Consider the following 21,989-nt stretch of genomic DNA (forward strand, 5'->3'; position numbering starts at 1 on the left):
GTACTCGGCCCCCTCCTCTTCATCATCTACATCCTCCCCTTTGGTCAGATGCTCCGCCACTTCAACCTGGACTTCCACTGTTACGCCGATGACACCCAGATCTACCTCGGCACCAAATCCCCCCACAACCCCCCCCCCTCTCCCATATCAACTCCTGTTTGTCAGCTATAAAAACCTGGATGCAACATAACTTCCTCAAACTCAACAGCGATAAGACAGAATTCCTCCTCATAGGCTCCAAAGCCACACTCAGCAAAATCAATAACCCCACTCTCACCATCGACGGCACCACTGTCTCCCCATCTCCCAAGGCCCGCAACCTTGGCGTGATCTTTGATTCCACCCTCTCCCTTGAGCCTCACATCCGCCATGTCATTAAAACCTCCTTCTTTCATCTCCGCAACATCATCAAACTCAGACCCTCTCTCACACCTCCCGCTGCTGAAAGACTCATCCATGCCTTCATCTCCTCCCGACTGGACTATTGCAACTCACTTCTCCTTGGCATCAGCTCCACCTACATCAACCGACTCCAACTGGTCCAAAACGCAGCCGCCCGACTCATCACCCACACCAAATCCTGGCATCACATCACTCCAGTCCTCAAACAACTTCACTGGCTTCCCATCTCCCACCGGATCACCTACAAAATCCTGATCCTCACCTACAAAGCCCTCCACCATCTGGCCCCCCCCATATCTCACTGACCTCCTCTCCCCCTACCAACCCTCACGGTCCCTCAGATCCACATCAGCCGGTCTCCTCTCCATCCACAAGTCCAACCTCCGCAGTTTTGGGGACAGAGCCTTCTCCAGGGCAGCTCCCAGGCTCTGGAACTCCCTCCCCCAACTGATCCGCAATTCCGTGTCCCTCACCATCTTCCAGTCCCGCCTCAAGACCCATCTCTTCACCTCTGCCTATCCTTAGCCCCACGTCCCCCTCCCTTTTCATCTGTGCACTAATTGCCTCATATTGTGTTTTGAATTGTATTCTGTCTTTACTTTGTGTACTAGTCATGTCTCTACTATTTATTTCATTCCCCTTACATGATTTTCCTCTACCTGCTAAATTTTTGTACGGTGTCCTTGAGACTCTTGAAAGGCACCCATAAATAAAATTTATTATTATTATTATGGCACATTCTTAAGCTGTGAGGGTTATGCTGAGTTTGAGACAGAATTCAAGGCTGAGAGATAATAGACCCTGTAGTTAGTCTTGGCTATGTTAAATTATAATGAGGTTGTGAAAAGGGATGGATGATTGGAGAGGAAGAGAATTAGATTGATGGATATGTTTATAGGAAGTCGAAGAGATATAATTCTGATGTAATGGTTTGAGTTGTAAATCTCCCTTGTACATGAGATTGGAAATCTAGCTTCCAGATAGCAGGAAAGGGGCTACAAATTAGAATTGAGTTGTATCCTTGCACCAAACATTTATTAATTAAGTTGACAGATTTACGACCCATGTATACTTAGGTTGGGAGATGTGTAGGTGTTTTTAACTTAGAAACTGTAATTCAGCAAACTCATATAATTAATGTTTTAAATACATATGTAATAGTATTGTAAAATGTGTAAAATTGTAGTGAAGCAATTTATGAAATGTATTGCCTTAGTAGGAATGTAAACATTAGACTTATAGAATGTTTAGATTTATAGAAATATCTTTCTTCTTGGTATGGAAAGTGTGTATGACTTGTGTGACCATTGTATTACATATGTATCTTATATTTTGAGGAGTGGTCCTTGATAATGGAGCCTACTGGAGTTTTGCTGTGTTGAAATAAAATAAGCAAAGTTATACCACAGGCAAACAAAGGTTGTGAGGCCAGGGAAGGGGGATCATGTGACTGATGTTGTAAATCACCAGAAGGACTCAGATGATTGGTTACTGGCTTGTCATACCCTCTGTATCTGAAATGTCTAATACCTATATACATGACTTGCGTTCGATCAAAGTTACTCCTCTCTGGACCTGCCCCAGAGCATCAGCTCTGTGTTGGAAGGTTCAGAGACTAGTCTCAGCTGAATAAAGAGTCGATTTCAACAGCTACAAGTGTTTGAGTCAAGTTGACTTTAGATTGACAAAAGAACTAAGTTTAACAGATCTAAATGGCATCAAGTTGGGAAAAGGGGAAGTACAACGGGATCTGGAGTCCTTGTTCATCAGTCTATGAAAGTAAGCATGCAGGTACAGCAGGCAGTGAAGAAAGCGAATGGTATGTTGGTCTTTATAACAAGAGGAATCGAATATAGGAGCAGAGGTCCTTCTGCAGTTGTACAGAGCCCTAGTGAGACCACGTGGAGTATTGTGTGCAGTTTTGGTCCCCTAATTTGAGGAAGGACATTTTTGCTATTGAGGGAGTGCAGCGTAGGTTTACAAGGTTAATTCCCGGGATGGCGGGACTGTCATATGCTGAGAGAATGGAGCAGCTGGGCTTGTACACTCTGGAGTTTGGAAGGATGAGAGGAGATCTCATTGAAACATATAAGATTGTTAAGGGATTGGACACACTTGAGGCAGGAAACATGTTCCCGATGTTGGGGGAGTCCAGAACCAGGGGCCACAGTTTAAGAATAAGGAGTAAGCCATTGAGAACGGAGACGAGGAAACCATTTTTCTCACAGAGAGTGGTGAGTCTGTGGAATTCTCTGCCTCAGAGGGCGGTGGAGGCAGGTTCTCTGGATGCTTTCAAGAGAGAGCTAGATGGGGCTCTTAAAATTAGCGGAGTCGGGGATATGGGGAAAAGCCAGGAACGGGATACTGATTGGGGATGATCAGCCATGATCACATTGAATGGCGGTGCTGGCTCAAAGGGCCGAATGGCCTACTCCTGCACATATTGTCTATTGATAGTAGAATTAGGCCATTCGGCCTATCAAGTCTACTCCACCATTCAATCATGGCTGACCTATCTCTCCCTCCTAACCCCATTCTCCTGCCTTCTCCCCATAACCTTTGACACCAGTACTAATCAAGAATCTATCTATATCTGCCTTAAATATATCCACTGACTTTGCCTCCACAGCCTTCTGTGGCATAGAATTCCACAGATTCACCACCCTCTGATTAAATAAATTCCTCATCTCCTTCCTAAAAGATCATCCTTTATTTCTGAGGCTATGACCTATAGTCCTAAACACTCCCACTAGTGGAAACATCCTCTCCACATACACTCTATCCAAGGCTGTCAATATTCTATGTCATGAGTATATTAGCCTCAACTATTACTTCAAGCTTCACATTCCATATTCCAATCATACTACCCTATTAATGTATTTCATAATGTTATAGACCTATACAAGGACACCCCCTCAAATTCCTGTTCCAGGGAAAAGAAACTCAGCATATCCAGTATCCAGACTAATAAATGTGGTGCTCTAATCCAGGCATCATGGTGGTGAAACTCATTTGCACCCTTTTAGGTGAATCTTTTAGGACTGAGATGAGAAAAACATTTTTCACAAAAGGTTTCTCAACAGTTTTTTGTAGTATCAGGTGTGCTTAATAACATACCAAAGGTCTACCACAGTCAGACTACTGGAAAGGTCTAATTTTCTAGATTGCGTCCAAGATGGCCACCAAATCCTTAAAATACCCATTATTCCTTCATTATTCATCAGATAAATAATTTTGGTGCCTAACCCCATGTTTTGGGGACTTTGAATTCAATTAGCATATTTAAATTAAAGTAAAGTGAGTACATAATTGTGAAATCCAAGATTGCTGACCAATATGGCCACCAAGCTATAAAAATGCCCATTACTACGTCATCATTCATCATAGACAAGTAATTTTGGTGTCTAACCACATGTTTTGGGAACCTAGGAATCCAATCAGAACAGTCATCAAATATATTGTAAGTCCCCCATCGTATCCCCCTTCCTCCACCCCTACCAAGGGGGCTCTGAACACATTCTTCTCCCCCCTGACAATTTCTTCCCATGACAGAGTTTTGAACAGTGTCTGTTTTATTAATCGAGCTTGGACCTTAGAATAATCTGGCATGCAAAAAAGACTGTAACTACATCTTCAATGCTGGCCTGAGGGAGGACACTGGTGTTAGTTCAATTATCCTCCTAGTGAGACTGGGGACTTTCACAAACACATAACAATTATATATTTCCAGTACATTGAAGCATTTATCTAGGCGGCCTAGCTCGGGGATTCTTGAATCCCCGAGCTGAATCCCCGAGCTAGGTCGCGAGTTTGCGCCTCGATCCTGGCAGTTACTCGGTCGCGAGTTTGTGTCTTCAATGTAGTTTTTTCTTGCAGAATAAATGTTTGTATGAAATGCAGTGTAGGAGAGGTGTACTGACTGTGTGGGCAGAACTTTGGAAGTGATTGCCCACCAGTCTAAAAAGCCGCTGTGTCTCCCTGTCCCTGGGATAGCAGGGGGCGATCAAACAGCGCAATACCCCCCTCCCCCTCCAACTCCAGAGGAATCCGCTCCCCGATGGGCCGCTACGACGACAAGTGGCAGTTTGCCCACAGCCCGAGCTGCGCCCCCTCATCCGCCACCCCAAGAACAAGACGTACCTTGCACACCATCAGCTTCTTCCCCTACGTGTTCCTCTGGAGTTGGAGCGGGGCTGGGCTGGAGTTGCTGCTGGCTGTGGGTCTCTGGGATCTCCGTGCTTGCAGTGGGCCTGGGGGTCGGTGTCCCGTTGGTCCTGACGTCTCCGGCCACCCCCCTGGACTGGATCTGAGACTGGAAACTGTACCGCCCTTGCCCCCTCCCTCTGCAACTGCAAACAACCCTACTCTCCTGCAAGGGCGGTACAGTTCCCGGAGGATGGCAGGTGGCCGGAGACGTCAGGACCAACAGGAACCCGCTCCCTGATGGGCCCCTACGACGGCCCGAGCTGCGCCCCGTCATCCGCAACCCAGGTTCCTCTGTAGTTGGAACCAAAGATCTTTGGTTGGAACGGGGCTGGGCTGCTGCTGGCTGTGGGTCTCTGGGATCTCCGTGCTTGCAGTGGGCCTGGGGGTCGGTGTCCCGATGAGGGGGCGCAGCTCGGGGAACGGCTTCTGGTGGTCCTGACGTCTCCGGCCAGTTTGCAGTTTTCCTCTGTAGTTGGAGCGGGGCTGGGCTGGGCTGCTGTTGGCTGTGGGTCTCTGGGATCTCCTTGCTTGCGCTTGAAAACGTTCACCGAGGGCGGCCCGCAGAGGTGACAGCGGAACCTCCGGTCGGTCCTCGAAGAAAGGGGAACTAAATCCCCATTCATAAAAGAGAAGGTGAGGGTATATTGCGCGGGAAGGTTAATAATTGACAATATGCTGCTGCCTGCCCGCTGAGTTAAAAAGTTCCCACGGTAGACTCACGAAACACTGTGTATCATGAGTCTACCGTGGGAACTTTTTAACTCAGCGGGCAGGCAGCAGCATATTGTCAATTATTAACCTTCCCGCGCAATATACCCTCACCTTCTCTTTTATGAATGGGGATTTAGTTCCCCTTTCTTCGAGGACCGACCGGAGGTTCCGCTGTCACCTCTGCGGGCCGCCCTCGGTGAACGTTTTCAAGGACCTTTCTTCAAGGACCGAAAAAATGGCCGCTATTCGGAGGTTTTCGTTATTTGGATCTTCGGATAAAAGGTTGTGCACCTGTATAGGTAATCTAGTCCCACAGCACAGAAAAAGCAATTCTTCACTGACCCTCAACCTACACTAAACCCCTTTCAGTTTACCCAGAATCCATCAACTATCTCCCGACCTCTCACAGATTTTACCTTTCACCCAAACACTAGTCGCAACCTACCAAACCACTTGCCTTCGTGATATGGGAGGAAATCAGAGGACACACAAGAAAACCATGTGGTCATGGGAAATATGTGCAAACTCCACACAGAAAACATCAGTCAAAATTATCCCCGTGTCACAGAGCCATGAGGAAGCAGCTCTGCTAGCTAAACCACTGTGCTATGATTAGGATGACAGAGATAATTTCTTCCCCTTTGTGCCAAGTCCTACGTCTTCATCTTCAATTACCTTTTTCCTCAATACCAAAGAGCATATTGGCATACAAAGGCAATAATATTTTATCATCAATATCAGTCTTTAGTGAGAGGTGGCCCCAAGATTCAAGAACTGGTTCACAAATTCTAGGGTTATGCCATGAAAAGTTATGGCTGGAGGGCAGCATTCCACATGGGAACAAATCAATGATCTCTGACTTGCAGATATTTCTTTTTCTCTCCTCTCTTCCCTGTGCCCCACCATGCTTCGCATTTCATGCCTTTTCCTGTGTAATATCCTTTGTCTTCTTCCCATCTCAGTCTTTGTTCACCTTTCTATGAACAAAATCCCACTCATCTGTGTCCACTTGTCAATTGCCTGGCTTTGTCCCACTCCCACCACTCTATCAGTTTTCTTCCTCTTCCATAGTACAGTCAGTCTAAAAAAGGGTTCTGTCCAGAAACGTCACTTATTCATGTTCTCAAGAGATGCTGCCTGACCTGCTGCGTTCCTCAAGCACCTTGTGTCTTTTTTTGTTAGCCAACAACTGCAGTTCTTTGTGTCTGCATGTAACAGCAACTATTTCTGACATCAGAGCACAAACAGCGTATGTGATTTTATGAAATGTCAAAATACACTTTTCAGAAATTTGAAAATAAATCCACAGGCCATTTTAGTAACCCTTAAATAAACCAATAAAATTAACAGCATTGCTGAATCTAGTAACCGGAAAGAAACCCATAAGAGATAGATGAAAAAAAGCACAGGAGAACATAGACAATAAAAGTTTCAATTACATCTATAATAAACTTCAAGAATGTAAGACTAAGATCAAATATTAAAGTATGAGAAAAATATTTTTTTCAAGGATGATAAAAGTGGTTGAGGAAAATAATTAGAAACAATCTTGACAAAAAGTCAGTGGGAAACAATTAAAATAACTGAACTAAATCAAAGAACATAAAGGGCTCTGCATGCACAACATAAAACTAGAAATACCATAGGACTATGTAAAAATCTCAAGGAAAGACAAACGTTTTAAATAAATACTTTACCTTCGTTTTACCAGGGAGATGTCAAAGTAGGATATGGCAGAGAGAAGAAATCAAAATAGATATAAACACATTTAAGAAAGGGTGGCAGATAATTTATCAATTGAGAAAGAAAATAACATAGATAAAACACAAAACATGACACAAGCCAGAAGGGGGTTTTGCTGAAGGAACATGAACAGGTATGGCCCAAATTAAAAAGTATGTTCAAAGGAACAATAATCTCTGAATTATTATTCAATCCACATGCACGATTTTGGTGATTCCGCATGTCGACGAATGCTCTATTAAACTAGTACACGCATATGGCTGAGAGCATACCGACTGGTTGCCTGGCTCTCCAACTCAATTGCACAGGAGCAAAAGAGATTGCAGAGCGACAGACATTATCTACAACATGAACTCACCTCCCCACCAAAGGGATCTTTCGGAGGCACTGCCTCAAAAAGGCTGGCAATATCAAATATCCATACCAGCATGGCAACACTCTAATTTCTCTCTTACCATACAAGAGGGACAGGAGCCTGCAAACCATAACCATGGTTCAAGAACAGCTTCTTCCCAACAATCGTCAGACTAATGAATACTGTAGAACATTAACCTTAGCAACTATTAACATCTATGGTCAATGTAAAATAGAATTTCACTGTATCTTGGTATATGTGATAATAAAAGAACAATTGAACCATTGCTCATCACAAAGTAACAAAGTTGCCTTCAGGTTCCTATTATAACTTGTCCATCTCACATTCAACCTATGTCCTCTGGTTCTTGATTCTCCTACTCTGGGTAAAAGACTACACATTCACCCAATGTTTTCCTCCATGATCTTATACACCTCTATACGATCTCATCTTCCTGCACTCCAAGGAATAAAGTCCTAGCCTGTCCAACCTTTCCCTATAGCTCAGACCCTCAGGTCATGGCAACATACTCGTGAATTTTAGATCACCTACGATCCAGGGAGAGCAAGCTCATTGGCTAGAGAGTTGGGTTCATGGAAGGAAGCAGAAGGTGATGATGGAGCCCTGTGATTAGTAGTGTACCTCAGGCATCAGTGTTGGGTCCATTGCTGCTTGTGTTTTTAACAACAATTTGAATGAGAATGTACAAGGCAGGATTAGTAAGTTTGCAGATGCCATTAAAGTGGCTCGTATTATAGATAGTGGAGATGGTTATCAAAGATTACAGCAGGATTTTGATTATTTGGGCAACTGAGCCAAGGAATGGTTAATGGAGTTTAATACAGATGTGCGAGGTGTTGCATTTTGGTGTCAAACCAGGCAGGACTTGGTACAACATGGCATCACAGGTAGATATGGTGGTCAAAAAGGCTTTTGCACATTGGCCTTCATCAGTTAGGGTATTGAGTAAAGAAGTTGGGAAGTTATGTTACAGTTGTACAAGGTGTTGGTGAGGCCACATTTGGAATATTGTGTTCAGTTTTGGTCACCCTGCTATAGGAAAGACCTGTGGAAACTTCCATCCTATAGCAGGGTGACCAAAACTGAACACAATACTCCAAATGCAGCCTCACCAAATTCCTGTACAACTGTAACATAACATCCCAACTTATATACTCAACTTTGACGAATGACCATGTACCAAAAGCCTTCTTGACCACCCTATCAACCTGTGATGCCACTTTCAAGGAACAATGTACCTGCACTTCTAGATCCCTTTGCTCTACAACAATCTCTGGAGCCCTTCCATTTATTGTGAAGGTCCTGCACTCATTTGACTACCCCAAATTGCTATGCTTCGCACTTATCTGCATTAACCCATAAAGCATTTCTCAGTCCATTTGCCCAAATGATCAAGATCCTCCCGTCATATTTGATGACCATCCTGCTGTAATTTTTGGTAACCAGAGTGACCAAAACTGAACACAGTACTCTAAGCTTGGAGGTCTGTAGGGCTTGCTTCCATGCTGTATGACAAAACACCTTGTCTAATTTCTCTGACAGTTCCTTAGTGCCCAACATAATTGCCCCCGTCTCATTTTGTAAGGAACCCACATTACCTTTAGTGAACATTTTCCTTTTTATATATCATTAGAGGACTTCACAGTCCTTGTGTTTCTCATTTTCAAGATTCCATTTCCTGATCATGCATTGATCTTACTTTGCTGAATTCATCAAGCTAATGCTCTTTTTAGCAATATATACATATAACTCTGATCTTGGATGTGTATTTATTTGTGTGTGTGTTTGTGTGTAATCACATCTTCGCGAAAAAACAACGTGGTAACGGTAACATTTTTACATACTTTTTTCCGGTAGAGAATTTTCTCCTGGAGTCCAAAATCGCCTTATCTGAAAAAGTCATGCTTTATTTCTTGAGTTATTAATGAAAATGTTCAAAAATCGGACAAAACTTTGAAATAAAAACGATTGTCTTTCACTGATGACGTCACAATGGGTCTGCGTGCCCTTCTTCCTCGCGCTGCGAGTGACGTCACGCTCCCACCTCTCCCTCCCCCCCCCCCCAATCCCTCCCTCCTCCCCCCCATTATTCAAAAGACACAGAAAGAACAAGCAAGTCGAGCCTTGGAATGAAGCCGCCGAACTCGCAGTCCCTTGGATGACGCTCCCTACCCGCTCCCCCTCTCCCCCCCCCCCTCCTCTTACTCCTCTTCCTCCTCTCCCCCCTCCTCCTCTCCCCCCCTCCTCCTCCTCTCCCCCCGTTATTCAAAAGACGCAGAAAGAACGAGCAAGTCGGGCCCTGGAATGAAGCCACCGAACGCAGTCCTTTGGTTGACGCCCACTCCCCGCTCCTCCTCTCCCCCCTCATCCAACCCCCTCTTCTCCCCCTCTGTCTCTGCCCCTCTCCCTCTGCCCCTCTCTCTGTGTCTCTGCCCCTCTCTCTCTATCCCTCTCTCAGTCTCTGCCCCTCTCTCTCTGTCTCTGCCCCTCTCTCTGTCCCTCTCTCTCTCTCTCTGTCTCGGCACCTCTCTCTCTGTCCCTCTCTCTCTGTCTCTGCCCTCTCTCTCTCTACCCCCCCTCCCTCTCCCGACGCGCCTGCGACTTGGGGGCTATGCGTGAGTGGATAGGGTGGCGATGGGGTAAAAGGAGCGAATGAATAATATTAATATAATATCAAGGGGGTGGTTTGTGTGTGTGTGTGTGTGACGCCGCAGGCCGTCCCCCCTGGACCGTCTGCCACTCCCCAGTACGGAACGGAGTAGCGCCAACCCCAACTCAACTCCGCCTGCCCCGCCGGGCCAGCCGACAGCTGGAGCTAGTGCCTCCCCCCCCCCGCCCCGGCTGCAAGTCCAGGGCCGCGACCACTGCAAGCCTGCACCCCGGCTACTGGCCAACCCGGCTGGAATCCTCATTGGTAGAACTGGTGTGCCCAACTGCAACTGCAGGGACTTAGTTAGTGCTCACTCTCAGCGTACGTGTGTCTAACTGTATCTACCAATAAAGATCACTTTGTTCTCAAATGTGTGTCTTGCTATAATAGACACAAAAGGCTGGAGTAACTCAGTGGGTCAAGAAAAATGTTGGAAAAAATGAACATGTGATATTTCAGGTCAGGACTCTTCTTCAGACTGATTGTAGTAGGGAGAGGGAAGGGAAAAATTGTAAGTGAAGAAAATAACTGGACAAATCAGGGTCAGCAACATGTGACCTCAGGCCGGGTGGTTCCCTGATAGGCTGATTGTTGGCTCGAGCCGGTGTGATCCCTAGAGGGATAGAAACATAGAAAATAGGTGCAGGAGTGGGCCATTCGGCCCTTTGAGCCTGCACCGCCATTCAATATGATCATGGCTGATCAACCAACTTAGTATCCTGTACCTGCTTTCTTTCCATACCCCCTGATCCCTTTAGCCACAAGGGCCACTTCTAACTCCCTCTTAAATATAGCCAATAAACTGGCTATATTTAGCTCAACTACATTCTGTGGCAGAGAATTCCAGAGATTCACCACTGTGTAAAAAATGTTTTTCTCATCTCAGTCCTAAAAGTTTTCCTCTTTATCCTTAAACTGTGACCCCTTGTTCTGGACTTCCCCAACATTGGGAACAATCTTCCTGTATCTAGCCTGTCCAACCCCTTAAGAACTTTGTAAGTTTCTATAAGATCCCCCCTCAATCTTCTAAATTCTAGGATACATCGCTGTGAACAGTGGAACTGGCTAACCGACTTTTTTTGGGGGGGGGGGGGGGGGTGGGGGGGGGGGGGGGGGGGGGGGGTGCGGGCAAGGGAGGGAAGAGAGAAGGAAGGGAAGAGAGAAGGGAGGGACACGTTTGTAGAAGTTACCCAAAATTAGCGAATTCAACGTACATACTGCTAGTTTCTAAACTACCCAAGCAAAATATGAGGCGCTGTTCTTCCATGCTAATCTGATGCCATAAGCGTAGGCCATTCAATCAAGATTCTATACTGGATCTCAGAGCAATCCACATATTCTCATTCACCCATTTTGCCCATCATACATTCACTTTCACATACACATATCTTACACTCCCACCCATCTATACCAGGACCAGAAATTGGAGCATGTGGAGAAAACCACGGGGTTAGAAGAGAATATCAAACTCCACTTTGACCCAAAATATACCTACACATCTGGAGCGGTGTGGCTGTGCCACAGTGCTGCCATCCATGCTCAAGATGTTCGCCCAGGAGAGGACATTAACTTTAGATCACTCATCCTGCTGGTGGATTTGGAGGATTTTGCAGAAATGTCAATGGTGGTACCTCTCCAACATTTTCTGATGCTTGCAGGTGGTGATCCATAACTTTAAAGGCATTTGTGTCAGGGTTAACCATCTAAAGACTGAAGGTGATGACAAATTTGACAATCCATTTCTGACCTATTGAGAGATGACTCCCCAAATATGAAAAGTACACTTGATTCCAAAATCTTTATTGTTGGAGGCGGTGAAATACAGCAGTTGACACACAACTTTTGTTTTGGAGTCACAGAGTGAAACAGCACAGAAACAGGCCTTTTGGTACATCTTTCCCATGCTGGTCAAGTTGGCATTCTGGGCTAGTCCTATTTGTCTGTATTTGGCCCGTAGCCTCTATACCCTTCCTTTTCATTTATCTGCCCAAATACCTTTTTAAAAATTGTAATTTTATCCACATATAGCTTCAAATGAGTCATTCCAGACATATTCTACCCTCTGAGGAAAATATTTTCTTCTAAGGTCTACCTTAAATCATTCCCTCTCACCCTAAGCCTATGCTGTCAAGATTTAGAATACCGAGATCCTTAATTTATGGCTCATTTACTTATTTGCTTCATGGAATCAGTCAATGGTGATTTGGAGCTGACCCTCTGGACATGTGCACAAGTATTGTATGCATGCTGTAGCTTAATGCCCAAGTTGAGTCTATTCGTGGTGTACTGCTATTGATTGATTGGCATGTTTACAGATACATGGTGACAATTTTGTTGTATGCGCTATTCAGGCATAGCACACCATACACACACACATCAGGTAGTGCAAAAGACATAAAAGAGAGCATAATATAGTAACATAGAGACATAGTGTTACAGATATAGAGAAAGTACAGATAAAAAAAGTGCAAGGGCCACAACAAGATAGATTGGGAGATCAGGCCCTCTGGATGCTTGCAGTTTCTGACTCGGATAAACAAGGACTCAATTCCTTCTTCCAGTTTCTACATTTCTAACAAATTTGCTCCAATGCTGTGACTTTTAACACAAAACCTTTTTTATGCTTATTTATTTATTTAACTGCAGCTTGCCAACCACGGTATCTTATTATTTCCAGTACCTCTACTCTCACCCCATTTTCTCCTGGGCACAGCAAGAATGAGGCATCCCTGTTCCTCATTTACAATTTCCATAGCCTTCAACAAAATTACACCAGGCGCACCTTTCCCTCTCAGCATTCTGATGGGCTCCTGTACATTGACGAGACCAAACGTGGTCTCGGTACCGATTCGCCGATTTATGTTAGGTCTGTCGAGGCCTACGGAATCCCCCAATTACCAACCATTTCAACTCCCCTTCCTACACTGACCTTTCTGTCCTGATCCTCCTTCATTGCCAGAGTGGGACCACATGCAAATTGGAGGAACAGCACCTCATATTTTGTTTGGTTAGCTTACATAGAAGCGGAGATCGACACAAAATGCTGGAGTAACTCAGCGGTACAGTAGCATCTCTTGAGAGAAGGAATGGGTGACATTTCGGGTCAATAGACAATAGGTGCAGGAGTAGGCCATTTGGCCCTTCGAGCCAGCACCGCCATTCACTGTGATCATGGCTGTTCATCCACATTCAGTACCCCGTTCCTGCCTTCTCACCATATCCCCCGGCTCCGCTATCTTTAAGAGCTCTGTCTAACTCTCTCTTGAAAGCATCCAGAGAATTGGCCTCCACTGCCTTCCGAGGCAGAGAATTCCACAGATACACTACTCACTGGGTTAAAAAGTTTTTCCTCATCTCCGCTCTAAATGGCCTACCCCTTATTCTTAAACGGCGACCCCTAGTTCTGGAGTCCCCCAACATCGAGAACATGTTTCCTGCCTCTATAACATAATCGTATTTTAATAAGATATCCTCTCATCCTTCTAAATTTCAGAGTATACAAGCCCAGCCACTCCATTCTATCAACATATGACAGTCCCCCCATCCCGGGAATTAACCTCATAAGCACTCCCTCAATGGCAAGAATGTCCTTCCTCAAATTTGGTGACCAAAACTGCACACAATACTCCAGGTGTGATCTCACTAGGGCCCTGTACAACTGCAGAAGGACCTCTTTGCTCCGATACTCAACTCTTGTCATGAAGGCCAACATGCCATTAGCTTTCTTAACTGCCTGCTGTACCTGCATGCTTACTTTCAGTGAGTGATGGACGAGGACCTCCAGATCCCTTTGTACTAGCCCTTTTCCCAACGATACCATTCAGATAATAATTTGCCATCCTGCTTTTTCACCAAAGTGGATAACCTCACATTTATCCACATTAAAATGCATCTGCCATGCATCCGTCCACTCACCCAACCTGTCCAAGTCACCCTGCATTCTCATAGCATCCTCCTCACAGTTCACACTGCCACCCAGCTTTGTGTCATCTGCAAATTTGCTGATGTTACTTTGAATCCCTTCATCTAAATCATTGATGTATATTGTAAATAGCTGCGGTCCCAACTGAGCCTTGCCGTACCCCACTAATCACTCACTGCCTGCCATTCTGAATGGGACCCGTTAATCCTGACTCTTTGTTTCCTGTCTGTCAACCAATTTTTTATCCATGTCAGTACCCCACCCCCAATACCATGTGCCCCAATTTTGCCCACATTTCCTATGTGGGACTTTATCAATTGCTTTCTGAACGTCCAGGTACAATACATCCGCTGGCTCTCTCTTGTCCATTTTCCTAGTTACATCCTCAAAAAATTCCAAAAGATTAGTCAAGCATGATTTTCCCTTTGTCGAGACACTTCTTCAGACATTCCAGCGATATGAACATTGAATCCTCTAATTTTTAAGTAACTTCTACCTACACTCCCCTCCCCCCTTCCTCCACCCTATTCGATGAACCAATTCAGCGTATTTTATCCCTTTGAGATCACACCTTTCCTAGCCAACAATGAGCCAGGGCACCACCCTGACCAAGATTATTTCTGGCCAGCCCCAATTTTCTGGCCAGTCTTTTCTCGCCTCCAGCACTTCACTGCCCCCCCCCTTCCCCTTTCACCCCCCCCCCCCATCCTCTCCCTTTCTCTCCCCTCCCCTTTCTGCCCCCCCTCCTCTCCCCTTTCTGTCCCCCTCACCCCTTTCTGCCCCCCTCCTCTCCCCTTTCTGCCCCCACTTCTCTCCCGTTTTTGCCCCCCCCCTCTCCCCTTTTTCTCACCCTCCACTCCTTTTCTCCTCCCCCCCCCTCCTCCCCCCTCTGCCCTCCCCCCCTCCCATCCTCTCCCCTTCCCCCCTCTCTCCTCCCCCCCTCCTCCTCACCTTCCCCCCCATCCTCTCCCCTTTCCCCCTCCTCTCCCTTCCCCCCTCTCCCCTTTCTCCCCCCTCTCCTCTCCCCTTGCCCCCCCTTTCATTCTGAAGAAGGGTGCTGACCCAAGATGTCACCTATCCTTTTTCTCCAGAGATGCTGCTTGACCGCTGAGTTACTCCAGCACCTGGTGTCCATCTTTGGTATAAACCAACATCTACAGTTTTTTGTTTCCACATTATGAAGGGACTGCTCTCTTCACAATTATCTTCTCCAATAACCACTACCTTCTCACAGCACTGTCCCCTGCATCTGTATCTCCTGCTCATTTACCTTGTTCCTTCCCAACAACCACATCTGGTCTTTCAACCAGGGCAATAATCTATTTATAATTCTTCCAATGTAATGCATGACATTTGATGTAAAACGTAGAGGGGGGTTGCACGTAACGTCACAGGGTCATAGGGCTTGACACACAAAGCTGTTCAATCCATCTGGAGGACATTGCAGCTTCCGGTATATGTTGTTAATACACAAAATGTGCACATTCCTACCTGTTAAAAACCGCCAAAATGTTGAATTTTTGCGCTGTAAAAAATTGTGGAAGTCGGGGTAAGCGTGAGAGACATGTACCCAACTTCAGAATTCCAAAAGTGAAGTGAAATGAAGGTAAACAGAAGCCAGTGCTGAAGGGACAATAACAGCTAGAGTGCTTGGCGAACATTGGGAATATCCGTGCAGATATCGGAATTGAAAATATTGGGAATTATCGCGTTTGCTCACTGCATTCCACCAACAGTAAGGCATTATTTGTGTTTTTTCTTGATTCCTTTGGTATCTAAAAAGTCTCAGAAGTGATAAATCTGTCTGTAAATTTTGCTTCAGAGGCGTTTTCTTTTTGTATGTAAAAACACACTTGAGAACCATGGGCGATTTTAAAATTTTACAGCCAGATTTATCACTTCTGAAACTTTTTAGATGCCAAAGGAATCAAGAAAAAACACAAATAATGCCTTACTGTTGGTGAAATGCAGTGAGCGAACGGCCAATGTTCGCCAAGCTCTTTAGCTGTTGTTGTCCCTTCAGCTCTTGCTTCTATCTACCATCACTTCTCCTCACTTTTGGAATGAAGTAGGCTAAATGTCTCTCACACTTATCCCGATTTCCATAATTATTTACAGCGCAAAAATTTACAATTTCGGCGCGTTTTAACGGGCCCGCTACGCTGGAAACAATGGTAAGTGCTTACCTGCAGTGCATCACGTGTACTCCATTTGGCGTAGCATAGTAACAGTATGGGTCATGGGTTGTGACCCGACTGCCGTGAAACCTCCCTATTCCAATCAACTTTTTGCATTTCGTGTTCATCGATCTCCTCGACCAAAGATCTTGTAGTGGAGCAAGATGGCCTACTCCTACAAAAAACACGTAGTACGGTCATGGGCAGATTCATGGGTATTTATAGGACCCATTTCAGTAACCAGCTTCGGCCATCTAGCTTCCGCCCAAAGATAGGATCTTTGCTTCCGCCTCCGCTCTCGTATCTTCACTTTGACCATGCCGTCCACATCTACTAGTGTTGCGTACTGCTCTGCTGTAAATTGTTCCAATCGCCAATGTAGGCGACCCGACTTGTTCCCCATTAAGGAGGAAAGGTAAGAGAACATTTATTACTTCTGTGGCATATTGAAATTTGTATTTAGCCTGTTCAATCTCTCACTGCAGTTAGATCATTGAGCTCAGATAGTCGAGTCCTCATGGCAACATCCTTGTAAAAATATTCTCCTCAAGAGCATTTTCTTTCTACCTCCGTGTTATTTAATGCAGAATAAGAACATATTGACTCTGTTTTGTACTGATAATTTTATTAAGTCTGCCCGAACTTTCACTATAGTTCAGATCTTAGAGCTGGGTGCTCCCCATTGTTTCAGATACAGTCGAGGCCTCATGACAACATCCTTGCACTGAGAATTTTATTAAGTCTGCCCGAACTCTCACTATAGTTCAGATCTTAGAGCTGGGTGCTCCCCTTTGTCTCAGATACAGTCGAGGCCTCAATAGACAATAGGTGCAGGAGTAGGCCAGTTGGCCCTTCGAGCCAGCACCACCGTTCAATGTGATCATGGCTGATCATCCCCAATCAGTACCCCGTTCCTGCCTTCTCCCCATATCCCGACTCCGCTATTTTTAAGAGCCCTATCTAGCTCTCTCTTGAAAGCATCCAGAGAACCTGCCTCCACCGCCCTCTGAGGCAGAGAATTCCACAGACTCACCACTCTCTGTGAGAAAAAATGTTTTCTCGTCTCCGTTCTAAATGGCTTACTCCTTATTCTTAAACTGTGGCCCCTGGTTCTGGACTCCCCTAACATCAGGAACATGTTTCCTGCCTCTAGTGTGTCCAAGCACGTAACAGTCTTATATGTTTCAATAAGATCTCCTCTCATCCTTCTAAATTCCAGAGTATACAAGCCCAGCTGCTCCATTACCAGCATGCTTACTTTCATAGACTGATGTACAAAAAACCCCAGATCCCGTTGTACTACCCCTTTTGCCAACTTGACGCCATTTAGATAGTGCAGGAGTACTAGTTGCCTCATGGCAACATCCTTGTAAAAATCTTCTCAAGAGCATTTTATTTCTACCTCTCTGTTATTTAATGCAGAATAAGAACATATTGACTGCATGATATTTTCTGCAATTTCAGACGTCGACAGTGTGTCCAGAATACTCGCCGACATGATCTCCTACACCGAACTGCGGAGTATTTGTCAAATAACTGCCGTCTTATGTACATTGTGTGAAATTGTGATTTGTTAGCTGCGCAAAACAATGCAAATGGCGATTTATTTATTATTGTATCGATGTTGGACGTTTGCTCTTTGGAGTAAGCAGGGGTGGGGCTATCATTATGTTACATACGTTGAATTGTACATCACTTTCACTGGTTAGCTGATATGCTGAACACTGCAACCCTGTATATGTCACGCACAGAATAACGTGAATTATGTAAATCTTACTATGCATGTCAGAAATAAAGTGTTAACCATGTTAATGGATTTATATTATGAATTATTTAAAATTGAGTGGGTTGGTGCAATATTTGTGCCATATGCTACTAATGTGTCGTTATCAGATATTCAGTGTTAAAAAGAGAAATAAATCACAATAAAAGCGAAAAGATGTTCCTTCCACAACGTGCGGGGAGTCTGGCCCGGATCAGCACGGCTGAGACACCAAAGTGAAGTTGCGGGGAGGTTTACAATGTTTTTTTATTTAATGTTGTCCCTTGTCTAGTCTGAAATAAAGTTCATCATTGGATATAAAAATCGGAAGAAATGTAAATGTGTGTGTTATATTATTATATACATCTATATCACATTCATGTATGTGTGTTCTTTCCAGCACAATCTAATCAGTTGTATGCTCGCTGAATAAAACCATCCTTAAGTTATACATCATTTGTAAATCTTGCTTAAACAAATTTAATTTTGCGAAATACTTAATTTAGATAACCTCACCATTAGACAGATCTCATTCCACTCTCTGGCTATTGGGAAGACCAGACCCATTTTATCGTTGAGAAACAACTCCATAGACACAAAAACATTAAGTAACACTCCAGGGCTAGAGCAACTGGAATCTTCATATTGCTATAGGGGGGTTGCACGTAAGGTCACTGGGTCATAGGGCTTGACGCACGGAGCCGCTCAATCCATCTGGATGACATCCGTAACTTCCGGTATATGTTATTAATGCAAGAAACACGTACTTTCCTACCTGTTAAAAACCGCCAAAATGTTGAATTTTTGCACTGTTGGGGTAAGTGTGAGAGACATGTACCCAACTTCAGAATTCCAAAAAGTGAAGCGAAATGAAGGTAAAGAGAAGCGAGAGCTGAAGGTACAACAACAGCTAAAGTGCTTGGTGAACATTGGCTGTGCAGATGTCAGAATTAAAAATAGTGGAAATTATCTCGTTTGCTCACTGCATTTCATCAACAGTGAGGCATTATTTGTGTTTTTTCTTGATTCCTTTGGTATCTAAAAAGTCTCAGAAGTGATCAATCTGGCTGTAAATTTTGCTTCAGAAGCGTTTTCTTTTTGTATGTAAAAACACACTTGAGAACCATGAGCGATTTAAAAAATTTACAGCCAGATTTATCACTTCTGAAACTTTTTAGATGCCAAAGGAATCAAGAAAAAACACAAATAATGCCTTAGTTGATGAAATGCAGTGAGCAAACGGCCAATGTTCGCCAAGCACTCTGGCTGTTGTTGGCCCTTCAGCTCTCGCTTCTACCTACCGTCATTTCTACTCACTTTTGGAATTCTGAAGTAGGCTAAATGTCTCTCACGCGTATCCCGATTTCCATAATTATTTACAGCGCAAAAATTTACAATTTCGGCGAGTTTTAACGGGCCCGCTACGCTGGAAACAATGGTGAGTGTTTACCTGCAGTTCATCGCGTGTACTCCATTTGGAGTACCGTAGCAAGAGCACGGGTCATGGGTCGTGACCCGACTGCCGTGAAACCTCCCTATTATTTTCCCAAATACTGCAGTTGTGAACAGTGTGATTAGATGAATGAATTACAGAGTGCAAGTGTAATACAAAATCAACTCAAACACAGCATATGAGCCATTTAAAAAAATGATTTAAAAAACATTAAAAAAGAAAATTACCAGAGTCAAAATTTAAAAACATTTTATTCTTTAACGAGAATTAACAGAATTATGAATCTAACCCTATATCACACACACAAACTGTTCCCCCGCAACGTTGATTACACTGCGAGGAGTCGGTTGGGGTCGGGTAGGTTCCGGTTACTACAAAATCAACTCAAACACAGCTTATGAGCCATTAAAAAGAAATGATTTAAAAAAATCATCGACAACGGAGAATCAAATGATTGGGTGACAACTTTGGGAAGCACCTACAATCTTTCTCCAAAAGGTAACCCAGTTATTGTTGTTATCTGCCACTTCAAGATTCATAACAATCAAGTAAGACTCCAGAAACAACAAATCTACACTATTCAAACCATTGTTAACAGTAACGGAAGCTCTTCGATTACAAGACATCCCGATATCCATTTGAAAGTTTTGATGAAATAAGAATTTTCCCAACTTACCCACAAGGTATTAAAATACTCCAGTCCCAATGAGATCAGCCGTCCGGTGTTGATGAGCAGCAACTGCAATCCGACCCAGCTGCTGAAGCAGTACATGAGATAGAGAATAGGCGCGCCGGTTGCCAACAGGAGCAGTATCTTGCGATTCAACAACACTTGATTGCTTAACGCTTCCACCCCTCGGTTGACGAAGAAAATAGGCAACATGAGGGTCCCTAAAACGATGGGCGTGCGGGAATCCTCGAGGCCATTCAGCCACTTTCTCACCAGGCTAGTGAGGGTGGTCTTGAAAGGATGAAGGAAGGTGCCACAGAGTACGGCCCAGAGCAACGGACGCAGAAACGCCTCCAGGATAAAGTAAACCAGCACTGCTGCACCGCAAGAGATGGCCACAAATATCAGCGCGCCCGTGTTATAAAACGCCTGTTTAATGTTCTTGTCGAACTTTAGCGGCAGCAGTTGCTGCACTCCTTGCTGGACGCGGTCGGTGAAGAGGTTGACACTCGTTGATCTCACCAGCAGAGGTTTGCCCGCTGCCGCTGCCGCTGCCTCCGCCATGTCTGCCATTGCTGGGTGGCGGGTGGCAAAGCGCGCCGGGAATTGTAGTTTATACCCGCTCGTGTCAGGTTGCAAAGGGCGGGATGGGAATTTGAACTACGATTCCCGGTAGTCGGTGCGGGCAGAGTCGCAGTCACACGCGATGAAGATTAGATTAGATTAGATTAGATTTCCTTTATTGTCATTCAGACCTTTCGGTCTGAACGAAATGCTGTTGCCTGCAGCCATACATGTAATAATAACAACACACAATAAACACAAATTAACATGCACCACAGTGAGTTCACCAAACACCTCCTCACTGTGATGGAGGCAAAAATCTTAGAGTTACTGCCTCTTCCCTCCTCTTCTCCCTCTGCGCCGAGGCGATACCCCACCGGGCGATGGTATCAGTTCAAGCTCCGCGGCCCGGGGGTGGTCGAAGCTGCCGCCCTCCAGTCCAGCGGACGCAGCTGTTGCAACGGGAGCTCCGGAAAACAGGCACCAGCCTGTGACCTGCGAGCTCCCGACGTTGTCATCCACTGGCCGTTCCGTTAACGATTCAAATTAGGAATGTGGGAACAACCGACAGATCGGGCAGCATCTCTGGAAAGGGAAAGTGACAGGGCTGGCAACATTGGGTGAGAGTTGGGAGTGAGAAATGGCGAGAGAGCGTAGCGACCGAGGGGGTGTCCCCCTCCCATAGGTACGGAACTTTTGCATCAGCTTGAAATGCAGTTGTACAGGGTCTTGGTGAGACCACACCTGGAGTATTGTGTACAGTTTTGGTCTCCAAATCTGAGGAAGGACATTATTGCCATAGAGGGAGTGCAGAGAAGGTTCACCAGACTGATTCCTGTGATGTCAGGACTTTCATATGAAGAAAGACTGGATAGACTCGGCTTGTACTCGTTAGAATTTAGGAGATTGAGGGGGGATCTTATAGAAACGTACAAAATTCTTAAGGGGTTGGTCAGGCTAGATGCAGGAAGATTGTTCCCGATGTTCCCGATACTAAGATAGGTGGTGGTGTGGATAATGAAGTAGATTTTCAAAGTCTACAGAGAGATTTAGGCCAGTTGGAAGAGTGGGCTGAAAGATGGCAGATGGAGTTTAATGCTGATAAGTGTGAGGTGCTACATCTTGGCAGGACAAATCAAAATAGGACGTGCATGGTAAATGGTAGTGAATTGAGGAATGCAGTTGAGCAGAGGGATCTAGAAATAACTGTGCATAGTTCCCTGAAAGTGGAATCTCATGTAGATAGGGTGGTAAAGAAAGCTTTTGGTGTGCTGGCCTTTATAAATCAGAGCATTGAGTATAGAAGTTGGGATGTAATGTTAAAATTGTACAAGGCATTGGTGAGGTCAATTC

At 44.9% G+C, this 21,989-nt stretch overlaps 1 protein-coding gene across 2 annotated transcripts in view; it reads right to left on the reverse strand.

Annotated features, from left to right (window-relative positions):
• The window catches only part of tmem245 (transmembrane protein 245), a 102,130-nt gene extending 81,463 nt beyond the window's left edge, over positions 1–20,667 (reverse strand). For both annotated transcript variants that reach the window (XM_033049587.1, XM_033049579.1), the window contains exon 1: positions 20,079–20,667. In XM_033049587.1, coding sequence (XP_032905478.1) covers positions 20,079–20,645 — 567 coding nt within the window. In that variant the 5' untranslated portion in view covers positions 20,646–20,667. The remainder of the gene's footprint in view (positions 1–20,078) is intronic.
• Positions 20,668–21,989: the final 1,322 nt, after the last annotated feature.

This window comes from Amblyraja radiata, chromosome 2, assembly GCF_010909765.2.
Source record: "Amblyraja radiata isolate CabotCenter1 chromosome 2, sAmbRad1.1.pri, whole genome shotgun sequence".
Lineage (NCBI taxonomy): Eukaryota > Metazoa > Chordata > Chondrichthyes > Rajiformes > Rajidae > Amblyraja > Amblyraja radiata.